The sequence below is a fragment of the Diadema antillarum genome, unplaced genomic scaffold (assembly GCF_040938485.1).
Source record: "Diadema antillarum isolate AM-2024a unplaced genomic scaffold, OU_Dant_1.0 seq00000407_RagTag, whole genome shotgun sequence".
NCBI classification, from domain to species: domain Eukaryota; kingdom Metazoa; phylum Echinodermata; class Echinoidea; order Diadematoida; family Diadematidae; genus Diadema; species Diadema antillarum.
The window spans coordinates 1,062,476-1,086,275 of NW_027271395.1; the positions used below are offsets into that span (position 1 = coordinate 1,062,476).

The 23,800-nt window shown below is 41.5% G+C and overlaps 1 protein-coding gene across 1 annotated transcript in view; it reads right to left on the bottom strand.

Annotated features, from left to right (window-relative positions):
• LOC139732266 (chordin-like) overlaps nt 1-23,800 on the bottom strand; it is an 87,846-nt gene that overhangs the window by 19,793 nt on the left and 44,253 nt on the right. The window contains exons 2-5 of the mRNA XM_071643138.1: nt 22,413-22,516; nt 4,135-4,264; nt 2,063-2,176; nt 308-419 (exon numbers count right to left, since the gene is read on the bottom strand). Coding sequence (XP_071499239.1) covers nt 308-419; nt 2,063-2,176; nt 4,135-4,264; nt 22,413-22,516 — 460 coding nt within the window. The remainder of the gene's footprint in view (nt 1-307; nt 420-2,062; nt 2,177-4,134; nt 4,265-22,412; nt 22,517-23,800) is intronic.

Here is a 23,800-nt window from a genome sequence, read left to right on the forward strand (position 1 = left end):
TGAGGATAATTAGTCAAAAAACTATTCTCATACTCAAACTTATACATCAGGCGGGACCAAAAGTGGTCCCACCTACCATGGGATCCAACTGGACCCCATGGAAGACCAGATACAGCTGAACATGGGCTATCCAGCCATATTCTCAGGTGGAAATCAAACAACCAAACAAATACTGTGTGACATAAAAACACACTATCTGTAAAAATGACGTATTATCACTACGTATTGAAGTGTTGATAAGTGGCACGAATTATTCCATTTTCACAAATCAAGAATTCCTTTATAAAGCCGAGTCACATGAAAATACCTGGACACGTGGAGCGTGAAGTGTAAGTTGTTATCCATGAGAAGGAAGGATCCGCGAGCGATAGCATGTGTGTCCACCGAAGTTTGGCGACCAGAGAGAAGCGACACGAATGCTGGTAGGAAAAGAAAATCAAGCTCATTTTTTTCCTTTTTTCTCTTTCTCTCTCGATTTCATTCTTGCTAAGATATCACGCTATGAGGTGGAATGTGAAATATGCTGCGTGGAGGAATGTAGATGTCAATTACACAGTTATGATACTTTATGACAAATGTACTGATATATAGGACTGTAACCATTTGTCCTACCTCTCCCCGCTACATCACGACTCAGAACAGTCCATGGAAAGCTCCCTACAACCAGGGAGGTGGAAGAGAACTTCCACCTCCCTGCTGCAACACACATGACAAGTGTGTAAGCACACATGACGTAGTAACCTCAGTCACTCATGTAAGACACAACGATGGCATCAATCCTATCATTTACAAGCTTTATCTATTGTTTTTCTCTTCACTTTTTGGGGGGCCCGATAGACATAATAACTATTATTACAGCCATCATAATTTCATTTTCATTGACGTGTTCTAAACTTGCATGACCTGAAGGCACTTTGTCTGAGGAAAAGGTTCATTACAAAAAGGCAATGCCTGCAGGTCCTCTGTCAAATTTGCAGAAGAATTTCCGATTATCCCCGTGGCGGGAAAGAGATCGCTGCAGAATGCGGTCAGCGGAGATGCGAGAGTTGGCCATGAACACAAAGGGGTGATTTTATATTTCATTCTATTATTTTTTTTTAATTTTTTTGGTGGTATGATTTTTTTTTTTCACGCCACTCGACTCCCTTTACTCATCATCAAAACAAAGTCCGTTATTTTGTCCTGCTTATCACTGTGAAAACTCTTGTTTGGAGTTCGACGCTCCGAGGGGGGTTGGATGCCGAGCGTGATCGTAACATGCTGCGGCCGTACGAGGTCCATGACACGACAGGTCTCCATTTGACGGGGGCAACATTCTGCAGCCCGGCTGGTAACCGGTGCCATTACTGTTACAATACAAGCGAAAACTCTGCATAGTCATGACAAGATAACCCTCATAGATCAGCGCGCGGAAGTGATGGGGGAAATTCACTTATTGTTTGGGGGAAACTTTGGCTTTGGAGTTCACCGTAGTCAAAATTAAGTCGACACCGGTCCTTGTAGTGAAACGGGAGTCAAAACAAGACATGGAAATATGGCAACAATTAACATATTCCATAAAACAGCGAAATACAAACAGACCGGAGGTTTCGGCTAAAATTTCACAGCAGGAATGCCCCCTGCCATGATTATTCTTGAAACTGACCTCGATCAAATGAAAACTATTTACAAAGATTATCAGGTTTCGTCTCCAAAACGTCGTGTGGGGTCCCGCAAAAGCGCCGGGATCATCGCAATTTTTTGAAAGTGGTGAATCATCTCGCAAAAAAAAAAAAAATTAAAAATGTCCAAACATTCACGTCATAGTTTGAATGGAATTGAATTGAATACTAGTAGTTATTATCCAAGATGGCACGACGCCGGGTCTGAAGATCAGAGGCAAAGAAATGCGTCAGAGGAATAGGATTTACTTTAATTTCCCAGCTGACGTACTATGTTAGAAATTAGTCTTTAGTGTATGAATAAACAAAGTTTAGAATTGCATAGTATCATAGTAATAGTAAATATATAGCTGTTATATATTTTCTGTATGTCTATATAGCTGGCCCGAGCCTGGTCTTACCTTCGCCCTGCGAGGTCTCTTCCGTGCCTTCTGTTGAGGCCGTGTCGTCCGGGTAGACGTAGTGAGACTCGCCCGACGTCGACCCGCTGCCCGATGAGGGTTTCTCCTTGTCGGCTACGAAAAACACAGGAGAGCAACTAAGCAGTTAAGGAAACACCGGGATTCAAGACATCTACGTATAATTGTTCTGGACAAACGTGCATAACGCTGTTGTCATCCATCGAAACAAATCGGGGTCATTTTTTTCTGCATAGATAGAAAGACGACATAGAAGCTATTGGACAAACGACAGTTTCAGGGTAGTGTGTGTGGATGAGCATTGGAGTGTGAACGTATAAATTGAATAAGGACACTTGCTCAAGTCACAACTCGAGAAACGCATTAGGAAGTTTTAGAATGATAATACAAAGTAATACATCCGCTATTCCTCAGCTTTCAAATACATCCATCTATCTGGTTGGAGAGTCCACAAGGTATCAAAAAGTAGACGTTGTTGTTATTGTTGTTATTTTGATTTTTTTTGGCGTGTATCATTCATTTATGAATATTTACGTAATGGGAGTGGATAGTCTCCATGCAAGACTGAGCAATGTGTTTGCTAGTGGTCGACTTATTATGCAGATGAGAAGGGAAAAGCAAACAAGCGCCTGGAGGCCAGACTATGTACGTTTCATCATTCTGGCACATGACATGATCATAGAGATCACTGTCCCTGGCGCGGTCACGTGGTCTCATAGTGTCGCCTGTTTGTGAAATACTCGTCTGTTTAATACTGTCAGGTCCTGCGATCACATATCATCTCAAAACAGAATTATTACTGTCACACAGACAATGACGGGCAACCAGCCAATACGAAGTTATTTTGTTTTCTGGGCCCATTTGTTTTGCTCGAAGACATACTTATCATGGTCCGCATTACTTGATACAATTGTATTTGCTAAATACACGCTCTATGTGCATTTCCGGCAATAGAACCTACTCGGATAATACTATCAACAATATGATAAGGTGGAATGCTGCATATTGGGATGTCTAATTATTTGTGTGTGGAAGATTTAACTTCAGGCATGCTAGGTCGTGACAGATCAAGTACGACGACTTAGACATTCGCGACTGATTTTTCGATTCGACTGACCATGCTGACAGTGTCATTAATACCTCTATGGCAAGAGTGCAATGCCGTGCTTTTACGCATATGTCATTTTAAAAGTAACATCAAACTAAAAACATAAGAAGTGATATTCTATGAGTCTCATGGTGGTTTTGTGTGAAGCATGAAGATATGTCTTACAATGCCGCGGTGTGATGGAATGTTCTAGGGAGCAGTTGAGCTCGTAGGGATAAATTTGACGACTATCATATCCTACAAATGATATTATCATCTACATTGTCTGACCTAAAACGAGACAAGAAATCTACAGAGAGGAATATAGGGCCTGAAACTTTGTTGATAGACTAAGTGAATTGAGGTAACCTTGCCATGGACAGGATTTGAGGACAGGTCAGATTAAAGGCACCTAGAGAAGGATAGGATTTTCGACCTTGTTTGAGCTACATCAGTCGAGACACCTTCAGAGGTGCATGCAAGACGTGAGGTCGCACTGAACTAGCTTTCAGTCGAATGGACAACATATCCATATTATTATCATGATCGGACATCCGGGTATTTTGCGGAGGTTGAAAACAACCCTACGATCGGCGTATTCTTTAAACGAAATTACTTACTTTTCTTCCATGATTGGCTTTGAGATTCCATGAAACTGTCAGATATGGTCCATCTTAAAATTTCTGATAGCCACAAGAAATGTTATTGATAAATTATGCAAAAGATTGAATAGGAGATCGAGGAATCTGAATGCCGACGCCGTGTCGTCTGTACACCCTGTATCAGCACGTAGAATCACACATTGTACGCTTGTACATGCACAGCATTCACACTCCATGGACAGGAGAGCTGTTTATTTTCACTCCAGCAAGACCGGAAGTGACGTATATCCGACCATGAAAATATAGTGTGAATAAAATTGTGGGACGCTGGTAATGAGAGGGTTAGATAAAGTGAATGAAAGTACCTTGAGAAGGGCAGGTTTTACAGCAGTCTCCAGGTCGTATGACGGGTTCCTCTCCGCCCTCACACACCACCTCGGGACACTTGATGTTACGGCAAGAATTCTTTCCCGTCAGAACACCGTCAGTCACTTCCTGCAGATCAAAAGCCATATAGATAGAAAGCACTTTTGTTTTAATATCACAAGTTGACACAATTATTTCAACAGAAAAATAAAGATGCTTACATGCAAACTACAGATTACGGTAAGAAACTGTATTATGTTATTTTATCCGGTTCGCTTACTTCTTATACTAGAATTTAAAAAAAAATGAAACCTAGATGCATTTCCCATACATTTGTGACGATACAACGTTTCTGAGCTGCCAGCGTCACCTGAATGTCATTTTGACTCTAACTTGTTACACTTGCTTCAACTTTTGTTCAGCCATTCATTCTACGAAGACATAAAAAATTACATCCATATTTAAGCGATATAGTCAAATTACGTGGTATCACGATTATCGCCGTGACGTTGTGGTCATCTATTGCTGTATTTCTTAGCAGTCCAGCCTGAAAACAAAGCAATCTGTGATTTCCACGGAGGTTAAATTCATCGAAATTGCAGAGAGCGATAAATGTCTCTAAAAGCAGTAAAACTTTGATGGCGTTTTTGCGGGTTCATGTTTTTAACTTGGTGTCATTGCTAAGAGCTTTTTGTTCGTTTGTTGAATGAGGTCGTAAGTGCGAGTGAGGGTATTGTGTCTCGGCATGGACATGTAAAAGTGTGACGGCTCGACGGGGTGCAGTGACCAACCTCCAGAACGGCGGTGGGAAGTTTTCTATATTATTTCCCCCTACTATCTGCCCGCTTCGAGTATTCCTTGGTAATAACCTCATGCAGAGTGCGAGATTCAATGCCCTTATGGGTGACACCATTCCACTTTTTCATACCATCACAGCAAAATCATCTTCTATCGCCAGTGTCTGCCGATCGACACCTTACCCCCTTGAACAACAGCAACAACAACAAAGAAAAAGCCCATAAACCTCGAGTTACGGCATAATCTATGTGGGTTAACGCTTTTATTGGACCAATCAATGTTTTTGCTGCGATTTTTTCAGAGAATAGGGTGAAGCCCACTAAAAACAACAGCTGTCCCAACCCGCCCGTCTTGACCGACTAACGTCATATCGCGAAGGACATTTACGGGTTATGGTGTCACAAAGTCCTCATAAATCCCCCTTCCGTCGAGAGTATGCAACAAGTGAAATTATTATCATTATAAACCCGTCATTCGCACATTTTCTGTTTTATTTCCGTTTTACAACTCTTCATGAGATACGCCTATAAATCGGTTTATTGTCGAATAGTTTTGCGTGACATTCTGTCGAGGTAATACTGAGTTTGGGAGTATTTTCTGCCAAGGGGTGTTGGGTAGGATCATAACTGAAGCTCATTTCTCTCACATCCACTTTTCGCAACCTGTAAATTATGACGGAGCCAGAGAAGGAGGGGGATGGGGTGGAGGGGGAGGGTTAACAGCGAGCTCGGAAGAGCACCTGTACCCCGGGGGCTTCGGGGGACCTATCCGACACCCTCCCGATCCCCTAGAGGCGAGAAGTTCTGTAGAATGAAACAAGGCCAGGCAGTGGTCTGTATGATTGTTTGCATTGGGCAATAAATATATATTTTTTTTTCTTTCTATTTTGTTTTGTCAGCCGCTAAAAACTTCCCTTCCTTCCATTATATCTACTTTGGCCTTTGACTTGTAATAATGACAAACAAAATCACATGCATAATAGTATGCCGTATTGTCTGGCCAACATGGCGTCGGTCTGTATTCAAAAGCACAGTATCACATCTTTGTATTCATATCGTTTACTTTGAAATAAAAAAAAATGTATTAAAAGACAAAATGAATGGGCAATTATGACGCTTCAAGAACGAAAAGCTATTAGCAAATGGTATCCTATTGCAAGACTGCTGAGCAAACGCTGGGAATACAAGAAACAGGAACTTACTATATATAGGCAATGGCAAAGTTCATGATTTTAACTCTCTCCTAGAAAAACAAGCAAAAATTGAAATTTCGGTTGTAGTAATTTGAATTTGTCTTGAATGATAAGCAGATTAAATTGTCATAGAGTGGAATATGACGCAATTTCAATACAATTATCTCAAGATGAAGTAAACGCGGCGGAGAAGCAAAAAGAGAACGGACGGCGTAGCATGCAATATAGCTAGCGGCTATGCGGGTGAATTGTTTTCAATCAACGGGAAGAGAAATGGGGTATGAACACAAGCCGTGCGCCTCCCTCGTGAATCGCGAAAGATTTACCACAAAAGGTAGAAATCCACCGTAAAAATCCTCCTGTAAATGGCCGCAGTTTCATATTTTGAGACGGAACAGCTGTTAGTCGAACATCAAGCAAGACATTATCCCCCAAATTTCAACTTCTCCCCCTTCTCCCTATTCATCTTCCTCACTTATTTTTCCTTTTCCTCCATTGACGTCTTCTGAAACTCATTCAAATTTCCAACATCCCACTTCTTCTGTATTTCCCCCACTCTGTCCCCAAATTACATGCTCTATGAATATATGCAAAATTTCCACAGAATGGCAAGTCCTGCTTTAAGATTTTTTTTCTCCCTGTTTTTTTTTTTTTCTCCCTGTTTTACATTTCCAATCATTCATCCTCTGCCATAACCGTGCTCAAGTTGAGTACACACTACATTTATCCGACTCTATACTGATATTGAACTAGGAAAAACGGGATGCCACCTCCTCCTCCCTCCTCCTCAACTCTGCCCCCCCCCCCCCCCCCCCATGCCTCCTTCTCTCTCTCTCTTTCCTTAGCAACACACTTCTATCATATCCCAGCACACATATAGCTGTGATCAACCTAGCCCAGAGCGCGTGGAATTTTAAGCCAGGCTGTCCGCGTCAATGCTAACTCGTCGCAGCTCCCCTGCCAGTCCAAGTTTGAGTGATACGCTCAATTTCAAACCGGAGGGGTGGGTGGAATTACTCGTCCTTGTTTTTTCTCCCCTGCCAGTCTAAAAAGCTTCTCAAAGTCAAAAAGTAAGGGGGTGCCTTAATCTACAGTAAGAACCAGCAGCCTCCCCCCCCCCCACTCTTTCTCTTTCCCTCTCTTTCTCTCTCCTATCTATCTATCTATCTATCTATCTATCTATCTATCTATCTTTCTATCTTTCTATCTATCTATCTATCTATCTATCTATCTATCTATCTTTCTATCTATCTATTTATCTATCTATCTATCTATCTATCTATCTATCTATCTATCTATCATTCTTTTTATCTTTCTCCGTGTCTGCCTCTCTTTCTGTTCCTAGTATAGGCCGACTGTAGTAGACACCTGCCCTGTAATGTCACGTAGTCCAGCAATGAACTTCACGCGCTGCTGAATTTCAGGAAATGTCATCCGTTCACTGTAGTGGTCACAGGGTCTCTATCAGTCCTACTGTAAATCGTTTTTGTCTAATGCAATGACATTACATTACTCTTATCAGCGCTTGGAAATATCCCTCTCCTTTGCCATTCATTACATCCCAGGCGTCTTTGAAAGTCAATACAAAGATGAAAATAAAAAAGCACAAGCCATAAATTCTCACCTTCATGCCATATTTTTCCAATTTGGTTAGAAGTAATCTATTAGTGTAGATGAGATGGATGGCACTTGAGTGCCTAGGAGGACTTCCTGCTCAGCTCACACAAACGGAAGCGAGTGGGACTGTAAGGAACTTTTTCAGCGATTGTCTGCTAGCATTAATTTTCGCAAGATGCCGCTAAGTGCAAGCGAACGCGTAAATCCTCCGAAAGTGGCATTGACATCTCCCCTGACGAGTCTTGCGCGCGGGTCAACAAGCAACGCTCAAAAAGACTTCGAGAAAGTTGGAAAATATTGGATACGGTACAGCGGCAGATGATCGATCGAGCCCCCGTACTCGTCCCACGACCCTCATCTTGGCTTCATACCATGCAGCTTGTTCAACAGTCGACCACGCGTGATTTTTCCCGACGAAAGTCTTCTTGTCATGTTATTACAAGATTTCCTCAAATGCCGAGATTTCAACTGACGATTCGCCCCTTCATGCTGCAAATTGAGACGTGATGGTACGGTACCACAGCATCAAAAGCAAAAGTAGTCAAAGTTACAGAAACAGCAGAAACAGTGGCATTTGTTTGCAGGTGAACGTGCAACCAGTGGTAGAAGTTCCAATAGTTGCTACCGCAACAGTAGTATGTAGTAACCACGGGATTAGTACACGTTGTATTAGTGGTGGTGGTAGCAGTGGTCTCGTTCAGGAAGGTGAGCCCTGTCTCGATGTAAGTGGTATTGTATGGGTGTTGTCTGCAGTCGTGGTATGTTCCCTAGAAATATCAGCCGTGCTTTTATGCACCTTTAATTTACTAAGGAAACTCATTGGGATTATTTAATCAAAAAGCCAGTATTACCCTTTGTGTGCTATATTTATTTCCTGTCCATTGGTTTGTGTGCGAAATTTGTGCACATTTGACTCATTGGCACATAAGGGTCAAAGACATAATATACTAGTAGTTTCCTGCCTCAACCAAATCCAAAATATTAGCCAAACACATCGTTTTCCAAAAGTTTGAAACCTTTCAGTTGTGGCGCTACACCTGCTCACGTTCCAGTGGTCCATTTACGTCGATATTATGAAGTCAATCTCACTGGCATGACTGGCATGATACATATTGGAGAATAAACGTGAACTATTGTACTAAGAGTTCTTCTGATGGGGATCCCTCCCCAGAGGAAAATGTGTTCACTTTGAAGGAGCTTCTTGTAGTCAGTGAGCATACTGAAAACTACCAGTGTGAACGCGTCCCTGAGTGAGCGTGGCGGGACGGATGACTCACGGAGTTGGGAATACTCGGAGTGAAATCAGTCGCAGATGTCGGACCGCGGTTGCCATGGTTTCCTTTGGAGGATATTTGCTCTGGAGCAGATGGAACCAGAATAATTGTCAAAGATTGTTATTTTTCCTGCCTTCTATCATACCGTTTTCCTCTCCAAATTTATCCACATCCTCTGTAATCGGGGGATACTTCCAGCGTCCAGTGACCAGATAAATCTGACAGCGTCATTATCATCATCCAATCCAACTAAATATAATGTCCTGTCTCATCTCTGTCTCTCTCCCTCTCTCTCCACGACTCTCTTACCCCCCCCCCCCAAAAAAAAAAAAGACTTCTCGTCCCCTATAACCGATTTAGATTCCCCTCTCTACTTGCATTTCTATGTACCACTGATTCCACGATCATTTCCACCAACTTATAACAGCCGATTGGGTGACAATTATACTCATTCGGTCTTCGTCACCATACAGACATCGGAATGCCATTCCTTAGCATCTCCTAGGGTGTTTTAGCACTGTACTCAAATATGTTTTCAAAACGAACTTCACTGTATTGAAAGAGAGTCACTTTACATCCCTACTCTGATACTGTGTAAGGCTTCCACACGTTCACCACTAGATTTTCTGAAGTGGCTAAGCAATGACCACGTTTTCTCTTATAAAGTTTCAAGCTGATTTGAAGCTTAAGATTATGACCATTGCATTTGCGACACAGTGCCACCATAGAGCTATGCTAATCTCAGGCGCAAACCCTTTTCAAACCAGGGCAACGAAAGCATGCAGCTTCTCCATTATACGTTTCATTATTACTCTGGAGTATAGACTGTTACCTTGTTTCTGGACATTTCTCTCGCAATACACCCACATCCGACTATTATGCTAATTGATCACCATCATTTTGCCCCCGCGTCGGGGTCGCAGACAAAATACAACCATAGGTCGTCCCGAAGCCAAGCATAAACTGGGTTACGGTGTCAGGGGATAACCAACATTTTTCTCCCTGTTCTCATCATTCCGGAGTTCAGGATCACCACTAGCCAAATTGCAGACACATCCGAGACTTTTTAGCCTGATTTGGGGGGAATTAACCTCGATTTTTCTTTTATTGTACGCGCCATTACTCCGACACAGCCCGAGGAAGGGGTATAGTGATACGGGTCCCACTTGCAAATGTATCGGGGAGCTGCCGGGGCTCGGAAAGGTGGCGATTCGCTACTCAAGAAGAGAGATTGCTCCGAGACAACTTTTTAAAAGGGGGAATTATTGTGCGCTGGATTAGAGAGAAAAAAAGAGCGAGACTTCGAAACCTATCTCAATTTCAGTTCATCCCAGGGCAATTTCTGACTCCTCACATACACTACAGCCTTCTATACGGAAATCGAGCGCATTCAGTATGTATGTAAACCATCATTCTGTCTGCATATTATTACACCCTTGCATTAAAACGTGGCTCTCGGTATCAACATTGCACCAAAAGTTTTGCACCCGTACATTTTGTTCTACTTGTTAAAGCGCGACATTTGCCCCTTCTTTCTTCTTTCTTAAGACAATCTGCTTATATAAGCCTACACGCTGCGTATCTTAATCATTCTTTGATTGCTTCCAGGATTTCTAGGTCCTATCTAGTGCTGCCATTGTTGATTTTGTTCTCATACACACGCTGTGGTTTCACCCGAACATCATTTCTCTAAAAGCTATAATCATAAAGATATAATTTTTTTGACACACCATACTATACATCGCCACAATCTTATTCGCGCCGATGCAAAATGGTTGTGTTTTACTTTGTTTTTGTTTGTTTGTTTGTGCGTGCGTGCGTGCGTGTGTGTGCGTGTACATGTCATAAAAATTGTTATTCTATTTTCATGTTGCTGCTGCTGATGTTGTTAGTTTGAGTCCTTTTACTCTCTCTCTCTCTCTCTCTCTCTCTCTCTCTCTCTCTCTTTCTCTCACAGTCTCATATAGTGTGACGTATTACATTCATCTCAGTTTATGGCGATCGATGCCTTAGCAATTAAAGTAAGACAAATTCAAGCAATCCAATTGCACTTACAGATTAATGTCGATCACTGTTGAAAAAGAGGGGAAAATACAGAAAAGCAGAGATTATAAGAAAAAATGGCTATTGTACAGGGATGTCGAAGGAGGGGGAATTTGAGATGCGTATGGATATCATGACTATAAGTATAAACATATTGAACATTTATGGAGAATAAAGATACTACTGATTATATAATCGGTTGATTGATACACGAATACACATATTCATACTTGAGTAGAAATAAATAGATGAATAGATGGATTGAGAGGTATGAGAGAGAGGGCAAGAGAGGGAAAGAGAGTGAGTGAGAGAGGGATGGCAATTATAATTATCACCTGAGCGCCATTTGCCGATGGCAAGGAGGGTAACTGAAGGCGAGTATTTACTCTTGCTACTCGTCAAACGGATTTAATTGCAGTGGTGTTAAAAAACGAACTTGTTAACAGATCATCATATTGGTACCCTCTCTCCTTCTCTCCCACTTCCCCTTCTCTCCCCAATCGCTACCCCATCTATCTATCTATCTATCTATCTGTGTGTCTATCTGTCTATCTATTTATCTATCTATTCATCTATCCATTTTCTAGCTATCTTTCTATCTATCTATCTATTCATCTATCCATTTTCTAGCTATCTTTTTATCTTTCTATCTATCTATTTATCTACATATCTATCTATTTATCTATCTTTCTATCTATCTATCTATCTACCTACCTATTTCTCTATCTATCTATCTATCCATCTATCTATCTTTCTATCTATCTATCTTTTTTATCTATCTATCTTACTATCTATTATCTCTCCCCCTTGATATAATTCTTGGCAGTAAAGGGCAAGAGAGTCTTCATTAACAGTCAAAATTTTATGTTATGATTTTACATATATATCGATTGTCTCTGGATTAAGAATGCGCATCAATTTAAACAAATGTCACAGTACATCTATGTATGTAGCTATCTATCTATCTATGAATGTACATCAATAAATGATTTTAAATAATTTCCAGCAGCTCATTACGAGAACGAGAAATAACATCAGTCTCGGTAATTAGCCTACATCATACACTACACACATTACACATCACTACTCAACCTTCGTCGTGTAGAATGGTAGAAAGGCTTTCTAGACGAAAGAGAGAAGTAATACAGACGCTATACCACAAGCTGCTAAAGGGTTGTTCCTTATTCTTCTCGTCTCTTCTCTTTAAATCAAATTTTGACTGTTAATTCAACGAAAAGATGAATAGATGGATATAGCATTTCAAGGACAAATTGAATACGCGGCATGAACAACAAGTAAAATTACACGGGGATCAGAGATGGAAAAAAAAAAGTGATAGGAGCCTAAAGAAGGGAGAAGGGGGAATGAACTTTAGCCAAGAATATCCTGGACTCCTTACCCCTTTCCGTTTTCTTCTCCGGGTTCCACCGCCTTGCCATTACCCTATTTATGTTCCATGAATTAATCTGCCTCCGCGTAAGAGGAAGTGCAAAGACGACATGAATTTCCTCCGCTCCGCCCCTCGTCTGTACCGTGGGCTAACACGTATCAAGTCCAATCGAGTTCGCGCAGTTTGATTCACCGACTCGCGCAGTCAACACACTTTACACGAGACGCGATGTATATGCACACACACGCAATAATTTGATTACCTCGCAAACACGATGTCACGTTTCCGTACTCATTATGTGGCTTTCATGATTTCTGGGTGATAACATGTATCAGTGTCTCATTGTGGAGACATTTTCACCATCTGGATCATTCGGAGGGGGAGGGGTTCTTTGCTCGTTGGGGATTATCTTAACTTGATGATGTCACCTCAAGGATGTAACGCCTGGTAGAATTAATTACATCTTGAGGGGTCACTTCATATCACTCATAATATGAGTGTGAGAAATCAAATAGAAGTTTCCACATACTGCCTTTTGGCTGAGATGTATTCTCCAGGACTACTACAGTTTACCGAAGTCCAAGATCTTTGATACCTTGTTACACGGCACATCCTCTTTAACATGTCTATTCGTGATTGAATTTTCCAAACCTTCAGCAAAACCTTTTCCCCAAAATTAATTGGGTCGGACATAAAACTTTACTGTTAGAGCAAGGACGTACTTAGCAGACGTGATACCTCCTTGGTTAAAGTTAGTATCAGCTCGAGTGCGTCTTACTAGAGCCAGAACTTTTGTTTCAAGAGGAAATGCGACGAAATAAAGACGACAGGAGGGGGGGGGGGCTAAGTAATGCGGCTGAGGCATTGTCCTGTGGCATTTAGCGTAGGGGACAAGAATCATGCCGTTGCCTAGCAACGCACCGCTTTTCCGCCTTTTTTCCTACCACGGTGGGCCGTTTCGTGTTTAAGAAGCCCAGTAGGGCTTCTGTTCATGGAAACAGAAAGGAACAGAGAGTTAGCTCTCTCTCTCTCTCTCTCTCTCTCTTCCAAATGTTACATAATCAGGAAACTTCCTTCCAAGTTTCACGAAGTTTATTCGAGATGACCCTCGTTGGGTCATTAAGTGTTCTTGGCAGTGGACAATGATCTCCGAGCCACTCTGTACGGTGTATTGTAAAACAACAAAATGTCGGGGTCAGTTAAACTTTCTGCGTGTCTTTCAAAGTCAAGAAGGTAGACGTCCCTTTAATGTCTGTGTGGCTTGGAAAAATTAATGTTCATCATCTCTATTTCTGTTGACTGCATCTCCTTGCACTCCCCATCACGCCCATTGTGTTCTAATTTGTTGAGTCTTGTCAGTGTCCATTTCCATTCTGAAGATCATATGTCAAGGAGCAAAGCTCATTTAGAATATTATATAAAAAAACATGTTTTTTGATTAAAAAATGGAATATGACTTTTAATTAACGTAACGTGTTATTAATCTTTGTATAATTACAGCAATGTGATGGCGGTGTACTGTTATGAATTCATTCCGTACGTATTGTATTGACAGGAAGTAAGTATGATGAGTAGCGTGTAAACACCTTCTTAAAAGCATTCAACTTCCCAACTACGTGTACTTCAACCTCAGCCATTCCGTCAACCGTGGAAATTATCAACGCCTTTTCTTGTTATGTGCAGTGGACAGCATTCACTTAACAAGGTGGTCTTCATTTCGATATCTACGTTACTCGTGGCTTTATTCATATTTCGTGAGAAAAAAAGATCGATCTGTAATTTGCTCGTAAGATATCAATGATTGTGCGAAATGGTGGGGTTTATCTGTTGGTAGATTAATGAAAGCGCCAACCAACCTGACTAATAGATGGGAGTTTGAATATGAATACAAACGTCCACCAAAATTAGTGCTTGCAACGTCAAGAAGAGAGCCTGTTATAACACACACTCTTGAAGACGCTAATGCAGCTCCCATGCTATTAAGGGGGGGGGGTGGGGAGTGGGGTGAAGAAGGAGAACGAAGAAAGAAGACTCTACTCCCGGAGACTTGTCACACTCGCACTTTTTCCGCCAGCGCCACCATCCCTGGAAGACAAGCGTGATGGCATTCCAGAAAATCGCTTTTCAAAAGTGCATCTCCATATCAAAAACCAGCGAAGCTGTGACACTTCACCAAGAAAATGACCACAGAGGTCTTTTAGAGAACGTGTTATTTCCCCCCGGCATTCCCTTTATAAATGATTTGGCGTTATCGCGTCTGATATTCCATGAGAGTACTTCATTGGATGCCCACACGCGCGACTCGTAAATCATGAATTCGTTATATCAACACTTCATCTCAAATAATCGTATCATACATAGTCTTTGAACTTCCGCAATGAAGGAGGCAAGCGTCGGTTTTTTTTTTTTTTCGTTACACTTGAATTTCGCTGCCAAGAAAGGTCCCGATTTATTACATCTGACGCCCTTTACAAACTTGTTTACGTTAGCGTTAAGAGATTTACAGACAAGTTGAAGAGGCTGGTTTACAGTTGGATGTCAACGCCGCTGAGCATCGTCTGAAGTGGGGTCACACCCCCAAGGGTGTGGGGAAACAACCCCCTCCGTCCTTGGCTTCTACAAGTAGCTGTTTCCACGTCGTTAGCATATATGGTTAGTAAACCAGATTTACCAATGACTTCAAAGACGAACTTTATGTGAATTCCCCCCCCCCCCTCCCCTCCCCTCTCTCTCCTAATCGTTGAAAATCCAGTGCCTCAACTTGGCGCCGTGTACACGCGATGTATCTTGATATTGCGCAGGTTATACGACTGATATAAGGCCGCTACCTGTTGAGCAAAAGATTCATTCTGCGTTCACATCCCTATGATGGCATTCTAGAGATATTATTTGGCAATACATTTTTTTTTCTATTCAAGACAAATGACACTCATGCAATATCTGAAAGACAGAGGAAACAAGAGGAGTTACGTCAAAGACGCCGTAACTACACAACTCAAGACCAAGGCGAATGTTTGAGTTGCCCATCGGCTGTCATGTTACCCTATATTGCGTTTCCAAAATCAAAGGTAGTTTTTTTTTAAAGGACAAGTTCACCTTCATAAACCTAAGGTATGAGAGAATGCAACAATATTAGTAGAACACATCAGTGAAAGTTTGAGGAAAATTGGACAATCGATGCAAAAGTGATGAATTTTTAAAATTTTTGTGTTGGAACCGCTGGATGAGGAGACTACTACAGCTTGTGAGTCATATGCGTACAACAGTATAAAGAAAATGTAAAAGAAAATTCAACATATTTTCACTTTTTTCGCATAATATAAGAGCACTTGACTAGCCTCTTTCTAAAGGCAGGGGGAATAATATTACCCATAACATTTGTCGGTAACGAGTCAGGGGAATGTGTACTTTTTTCAAAAGATGGAATTTTGTGAAATTCTCTTTATATTTTCCTTATATTGTTGTACGCATGTGACATCTAAGTTATTCGGCCACTGCAGTAGTCTTCTCATCCAGCGGTTACTGCACAAAAACTTCAAAAATTCATAACTTTTGAACGGATTGTCTGATTTTCCTCAAACTTTCAATGATGTGTTCTACTAATATTGCTACATTCTCTCAATCCTTATGTTTATGAAGGTGAACTTGTCCTTTAATGTCCAATTCTACTCTCTTTCCTTCTTTTTTGCTTTCTCATTGCTCTCTAGCTTGGCTGAACTATTAAGTCACGTGATACTGTAGTAGTAGTAGTAGTAGTAGTAGTAGTAGTAGTAGTGCGTTACTACAACAACTACTACTACTACTACTACTACTGCTACTACTACAACTACTACTACTACTACTACTACTACTACAACAACAACAACAACTACTACTACTACTACTACTACTACTACTACTACTACCACTACTACTACTACTACTACTACTACTACTACTACTACTACTACTACTACTACTACTACTACAGGTACTACTATGCTATTACTTGCTTTCGAGGTGATGACCTATTCAATATTTTTTAGCTCAAAGTGGCTGGCATTCCACTGCATTCGACAACACAAGGTGCTTCCATCCCTCGTTTGAAACCATACCGTCGGTGGCAGCCTCCCATCCGTCCGTTCCTCGATCCCCCCCCCCCCCAGTATTGATTAAGTCTTTAAATACCACCCAAAACCTTAAACCCTATCTCTGTTCCACATTGCTGAAACATTAGCATCAGCGTTTGTACGCACTATAATGCATTATCTGTCTACACCTCATGAGAATAAACGGTAAAGATCTCGCTTGACACATCCATTCCCCATCCTCGATGACGAGGATGGCGTGTTTCGTACAGTCATTATCGGTTGAAATGATAAAGAAAGTCGGGAGATTCTTAAATGGGTGAATACATACGCCGATATGGGATTTGAAGCATCTCGTACAGGTGCAGCTAACGAGGGGTGCACTCGCGAGACGGCTGAGATATCATTCTATACATCGATTTGGTAATACATCCACATTAATTCCAAAACATTTTGCTCAATGGGGATTTGTTGCTATTTGCAAAGTGAACTTCATAACTGCGGTTGTTCCTTAAGATTGCAAACCTTGACTGAGGTTGCACATCATATTGATAGCAAATGCAACATCAAGCTGAATTCAAAGTTTTGTATATGAATACCCCAAACCCTAAAATATGGACAGGTGACTTAAAGAGCTCGTAACGAGATCCTCGTATGGACAAATAAATAGTGTAATTGACCTCATTAGTCCAGAGGGAGAAGGGTTACGCTTCGCTTTTGCTTGTAGCATGAGGTAACCTACTGTGTTGGTTTTGATTTTTTTTTTTTCACCTGAGTGTGTGTTCGTTTGCGTATTTGTGCATTCGTGTGTGCTTGTTTTGTATGTGTATACTTTCTATATGTGTCAACACATTAATTAGCAGCTATTAGCAACCATAGCCACGCGTGGTGACAAGCGTGATGTGGTCCCTGCACCAGTCTCAGCTAAGCGGCAGACAAGAACTGGCGGGAACGGACGCGTCGTCTGCGCCAGGAGCCGTGAAAAATTTCCGGCTTCCATTTATGGCGTTGCCGATTGATGGAATGTTCTGTCTGCATATCATGCATGTATATTTATACACGTAATGTTCAGAGAATGCAGCAAAATTCACGAGAAGCACGATGGGAAGTGGGTATGGACGTGTTTTTGAAAGAGTTTGAGATGGGTGCGGGCACCATCGGCTTGATTACGGGAAATTACTTCAAAGTGTGAGTCTTCAATGGTTGGAAATTCAACGAAATCATGACACTATGAATTAGATCCTCTTTAAACTCTCTTATCAGGATTGAACTTAATTGCTCCTGTTTACGATCTGATTCTCTGGAGATAAAACAGCCATGTGATTCTTGAAATCTAGAATCAGATCCGGTAGCTCGACATACTTCTGTTACTACAAGTATGTCATGACGCATGACACACTGCATATATTTATTATTCAAACACCTTACAGCACATGATGTATGCTACGTGTCTGAAAAGGCTTATTGAAAAGTAACGGAGGAAGGACAAAATCAAATTGTCCCCAACGAGCTAGTGTCTTCGCACAAGACGTGGATGCCAGTGTAGCAACGATCTATAGCCCACAAAGCGCACTTACACTAACCATAAAGCCGAGGCATATACCGTATACCTAGTTTATACTTTCAAGTGCTTCTGAACGTTAAGAGGTTACCATTCATTCTTAATGACGTCTGACATTCCCACTGAGTTTGCTTCCGTCACCGGGTCTGTAAAGACCCGAGGTAGGGACATTCTCAACGGTTTCAAGCCTAAGAGAGAACTTTTCTTTTTGAAAGCACTGAGACTTTGCCACTGATGCAAGAAATTCAACAATCGCGTGTTGGAAGGCTCCAAGCAAAATTCTCTCCCGAGCCGTCTCGAAACCTACTTGCCGACAATTCTCGGTGTTTTTTTTTCGGTTTTTTTTTTAATGCGTGGAATTTAAGATTTGATTTCGATATGTTTTTACCCAATGCCAACGGAAAATGCGTGATTTCTTTCAACATATATCCACGCATATTGGGTCTAGAACGGTTATTACTTCGTCTTAATATTGGGATCAATCTTATCGGGTTGGTGACGTGAGATTTTACTTCTTTGCTCTTCCTCTTTTTCTTTTTCTTTTTGAGCGAGATAATTTCACATTCTTGACAACATCCATGTACCTTGAGTTCTCTTGCGATAAGTAAAACTGACTGGATTTTCTTTGAGATCTTTTGCTCATTCTGGTAATCGTGTTTGTTGCATTTTGCCTTCACTGAAAGACAAGCAGACAGCAGATGAAGCTGAAATACACCAGGGTACATTTCGTTGTGCACAGAGTTGGCAAGTTTAGGGTTTATGGTTGTACAAGGGCGGCGACAAAAGGAGGTGAGCATCGAGCGAACTGCACATAGGTGTCAAATGTTTGTCGAGTGTGGCATGGCAGAAAGTTGTTGAATGGGAGGGGATAAGGAGGAATGTCTATTGGCCATGTCCTTTTACGTCCCGTGTTTGCCCAGCGTAATTCGGAGGCCAAGAGATATAGCCCCGGATCACCGCGCAGGTGTGGGCTTCTAGAGGTTGCAGTCGCCTCGAGAAGGGGACAAAGAATGAGAGGAGGACACCTCAAATACGATCGAACATCTTCAGAGACAATGGATGAGACAGACGACAGCGAGGGCTGGCTGCAGAGTGACATTCAGAGACGTATTCTTGGCGGGAATCGCTCGAACCTCGCATGGGGGTCATCTCAAAGTCATGGTATCGGGCAAGTCTTCAGCGCGCCCCTTTATGGGTGAGAAGAATGTGGTTCATCTCTAGAACGATTGAAAGTGTCACAGAGCTGCAAATTGTTTCCTCACTTTCTTCTTGTTTTAGTGTGGAGGAGGATCAAAGAATGACAGCTGATGATCACCTCAATTTTATCCGGAGAGTCAGGGTCAATACGTATCAGAAAAATGACTACCGATAATTTGATCGGTGTGCGCTCGATTATAACATTGAGGGAATGCAGACTGAACTGCACTTATGAATTCTAAGTAGGCCTATTTTCCCACTCTTTTTTATGCTCAATAACGCCTCACAAATTCGCGCGCATGGACACGACAGCATTCACCGTGTGGCACTCTCCACCAATCAGGCAACGTATTGAAAGTGAACGACAGTTCATAACCTTCTTTCTTTCTGTCTTTTCTTCTTTTTTTTCTCCGCCAAATATCATTAGTGTGGGGAATCCAAATAGGACTGGGTCTATTTTTGATGTCTAAGTCTGGTGCTAATCACTGTTTTGGTGCAAGAAACCATAGGAACTATTCAAACAGAGATGTACCAACGCGTGATGCACCAGCGTGCCCAATTGCTGTCCTTAACTCCGGCAGTTCTTATCTTGACTTATCCCATTCAAAATCCACTGCAGACTACAAAAGGAACTCGTAGTGAAAGGAACGTTTCTTAATTCAGAAATAAGTAAATCTAGAAAAAAAAGGGGGGAGGAATGGCGAAGACAGCGCCCAGACAATTAATGTTTGGATTTTGTTTCGTTTTGTTGCCGCGTCAACCAAGAAGTGGGCATCGGTCTCCTTCAGATGTGAAAACGTTTGAAACCTGTCATGTTCCCATTCTTCGCATTGTGCCGGCATATCGATTTAACCAGGGAGGTGGGAGAGAACTCCCTGATTTAACTCATAATCTTCCGAGCAGTCTAAGCAGCAAGAGAATATGGAAGAAGATTACATCAAAAGCGAGAGAGAAGCGGAGAATACGGGGAAAGGTGAATCGCCAAAAAGGAAGCAATACAATTCCGGGCTTCCGATTTTCTTGTTGTTAAATCCATTCTCCTCCTAGTGAGCGCTGAAATAAGAAAAAAAAATGTAATAAGGGGAAAATGCGCCGTCTGACAGAATACCTCTCACACGTGTTTTAGGATTGTCGTTGTTGCTTTTTTTTTTGCGCGTGCGCCATATAAGTAGTCGTTGACGGTCGTCAAGGGACGAGCGCGTATCCAGGGATAACGTGCGTTCACATTTATAGGACGAAAGTTTTATATTTGTATGCAATCGGTCTGTGCACTGATTGGCTGCGTGTGTCGGTGTCTAAAAGATGATACAAGGCATGGATGATGATAGAAAAAAAAACGGAGGGGTGATGAAGATCTAGGTGGAAAGGACAAAGACAAATTAATTAATAAAGTATGAAAGTCACAGACTAATTTGCAAATTACTTGAAAGTGAAAGTCTAATTTGTAAATTACATAAGTCTGTATTGTTATTATTATTTTTAGTATTATTATTATCATTATTATTATTATCATTATTATTACTATTATTATTATTATCATCATCATCATCATCATTATAACCCGATTTCAAGTGTTTTTAGCGAAATCTTCTCCGGTTCTGTTTCAAATTTGGATCCTCTTTGATGCCCTATAATGGGAGAGGCAGTTCACGAGCAGTACGTTTGCAGAGTTTCTCACAATTAGCGTCAAAATATCCTTGTAGCGTCAACGTCTGCCATATTGGTTACATTTTCCAGCATTTCTTACCACAAAAAAAGTAAAATCACAAATTTCAGCTGTGGATTTATACCGAGATATAAGCAAAATCAGAAATATATCTCGGCAAGCTCTTGTACGGTCGGAAAAAAAAAATGGGCGTGAGGCGTTACGAGACAATTGCCGACGTCAGCCCTGGTTCTTCTTTCTCTACTTTGTATATATTTATACCTTGGTCATTTCTCCCTCCTTTCACTCTATTCCCCTCTGTTGGACGTGATTTTATTAAATCAGTGTAAATGTATAAATGATATACCCAAAGTTAAATGTTATTCAAACAGATATTAACTACGATTGTTCGATAAGTAACATTCCAGACTATACCCACTTCGGTCGTTTTCGCTGTTCCTGAACGTTGGTTTCAAGTGTAATAAATGAAAATATGATCACCGTTCTTCATGTAATGCTGGAAACACATGCATGCACGAGCCTAGTTGTAGTCAGTATATTGGCGCAAGGCTCATAATAGAAAGCCCAGGAAATTGTTTCCCACGTAACAAACTTGACTCGCGGAGAGAAAAATTATGATTGGAAATGAGGAAACCCGAACGGAACATTAAGAAGGCGTTCGGGCATGCACGATTTTGAACTTGATTAAAAGTTCAAGTGAGGAGGTCAAAAGGTCACTAGGTTCTCTTTTTCCCTCTCCTCTCCTTTGGTTGGCAGGTCTTTTTGGAAACATGAACAGTTTTCTAATCCGTGATGAAATGGAATGTCTTCAAATACTGTCAGCATCGCAACTGAAGGAACGAACATTTGCGACAAGTCATCAAATGGAGGTATTTTTACCAATATGATGTCAAGAACTACCCTGTGCAGTCCCTGGAATGTCGAGCTACATATAGAGAAAAGAGCAGGCTGGTCAGTTGAGGACATTCATCCGATATGTATTACGATCACTACAGCAGCGCCAAGGGTTGCGTTGGACCTTTCACCACGTTCACTGCATTAAATGCTCCCCCTCCCCCTCCCCTCTCTTTACAAATACATGCGCATTTATTTATTTATTCATTCATTCATTCATTTTACTTCTCTATCTATGTATTGATCTATTCATGAGGATAACTAGGCCCCTATCCTTTCCAGCGCACAGTTCCAAGTTCAAATAATGCGTCTGACCGCAAGCTGCATTGTTCTATATTCATCTCTTTTTCTGTTTTTCCCCCGATGCGGGAATTCCGAGAGAGAGAGAGAAACATATCGCACACTTATTGAGAGTATATTATGTCCGTATGTTCTTATTCTCGCAGCTGTTATATCCTTGGGTCTACTTGATACGTTGTTTGCTTGCTCACATCAAGTTCGTCTCTTATTCGGCCAACGCAATCATGTTCATTAATTGTAACGGATTTTCAAATTTTGGTAAAAATCAGCTGACTTACCGGAAGACACTGGCAGATGACGCAAACCATTTCTCCGAACGGGTCCCCAAGGTTCGGATGCCACTCGTCTTCCAAGTTGTAGAACTCTGCTCCGAACGTACATCCTGGATGAAAAACAAAAGAGAAATATAAAAGGAGATAAAGGATATATACGGTTAAGCCGTGCTCACACACCAAACAGGATGAGTCATCAAGAATATTATATAAACCAAAGATCCTACCAGCTCTCTCGTTGCTGAAAAGTTGAGATGTGTAATACCAATTCCATCTCTCTGCAAGGTAATGAATTTTGTTACTGCTGATATGGTTGGTTGAAGAAGGAATCAAGATACAGGATGATTTACATAGATTTGTACACTATATAATTATTGAAAAGGCTTTCCACTTTTCGGATGGCGGCGGAGGGGACGAGAAATACGGGAAACTCTATAGAGACTTGATTTCACCACGGAGGTGGAAGAGGTTTCACCTCCCTGATTTTACGAAGTGCGTTACGTGAACCATAACAGCCCAAACTCCTTGAACAGCCAGCCTGCGAAACAATTGACGTGCACAATGAACTTGGGAAAACAGGTGGATTAAAGGAAATGGGTCATGACATAGTTATTAGGATCCTATATAAGATTGTAGAAATGGTAGTCTCTTCAGCGTTAGCACTGTTTTCCGACAGGGGCGCTGCATCACTATTTTCCTATAGCAAACCCAGGTCTACCCCCATCAATACAGGTTGTGCCATGAAGGGCACAATTAATTGAGTTCATGGGTACATCATTATGCCGAAGGAATGTCCGAAAGGCCGTGGTTCGTATCCTTGGATCTTTAATTACTGTATTAACCCTTTGTTTGCTTTGAGTACGGATTGGCATAGAAACCCACATAGCATTGTACGCACTGTCCAAAGTTCTTGGCACAGAAAGGGGTATGAGTCTGGAGCACCTGTCCACTGTCTTCGGTTATGAAAACTGTTGGTGAACTACTGTAGACTATTTGTATGATTTTGATAGTGTTTTGATAACTGGAACCTTTGATTCAAAGAGAACGGAAGAAAGACTAATTCCCATGTACAACATGATGTTCATGTCTCATAATTATTGTGTACCAAGCTGTTGCTATCAGGTAGCCAACAGCTGTCTAACAAAGACACTCGGTGAATCAACTTTCTGCCAAGTTAACAGCAAGTTTTCTCTACTTCGTTTTTCTGTCCTAGCGAGGTCCGTGTGGCAGCCACTGGTATAATAAGAAGACACGGAATCAACTGCTTTAATCGCAGTGAGGGCTTGCATTTGTTCAATGTTCGTACTAATCCACACCCCCACCCCCCTTTCCCCCCCCCCCTGCCCCTCCGACGGTCTTCCGGGCAAACTCTCGATGTCCGTTCCCACGCAATA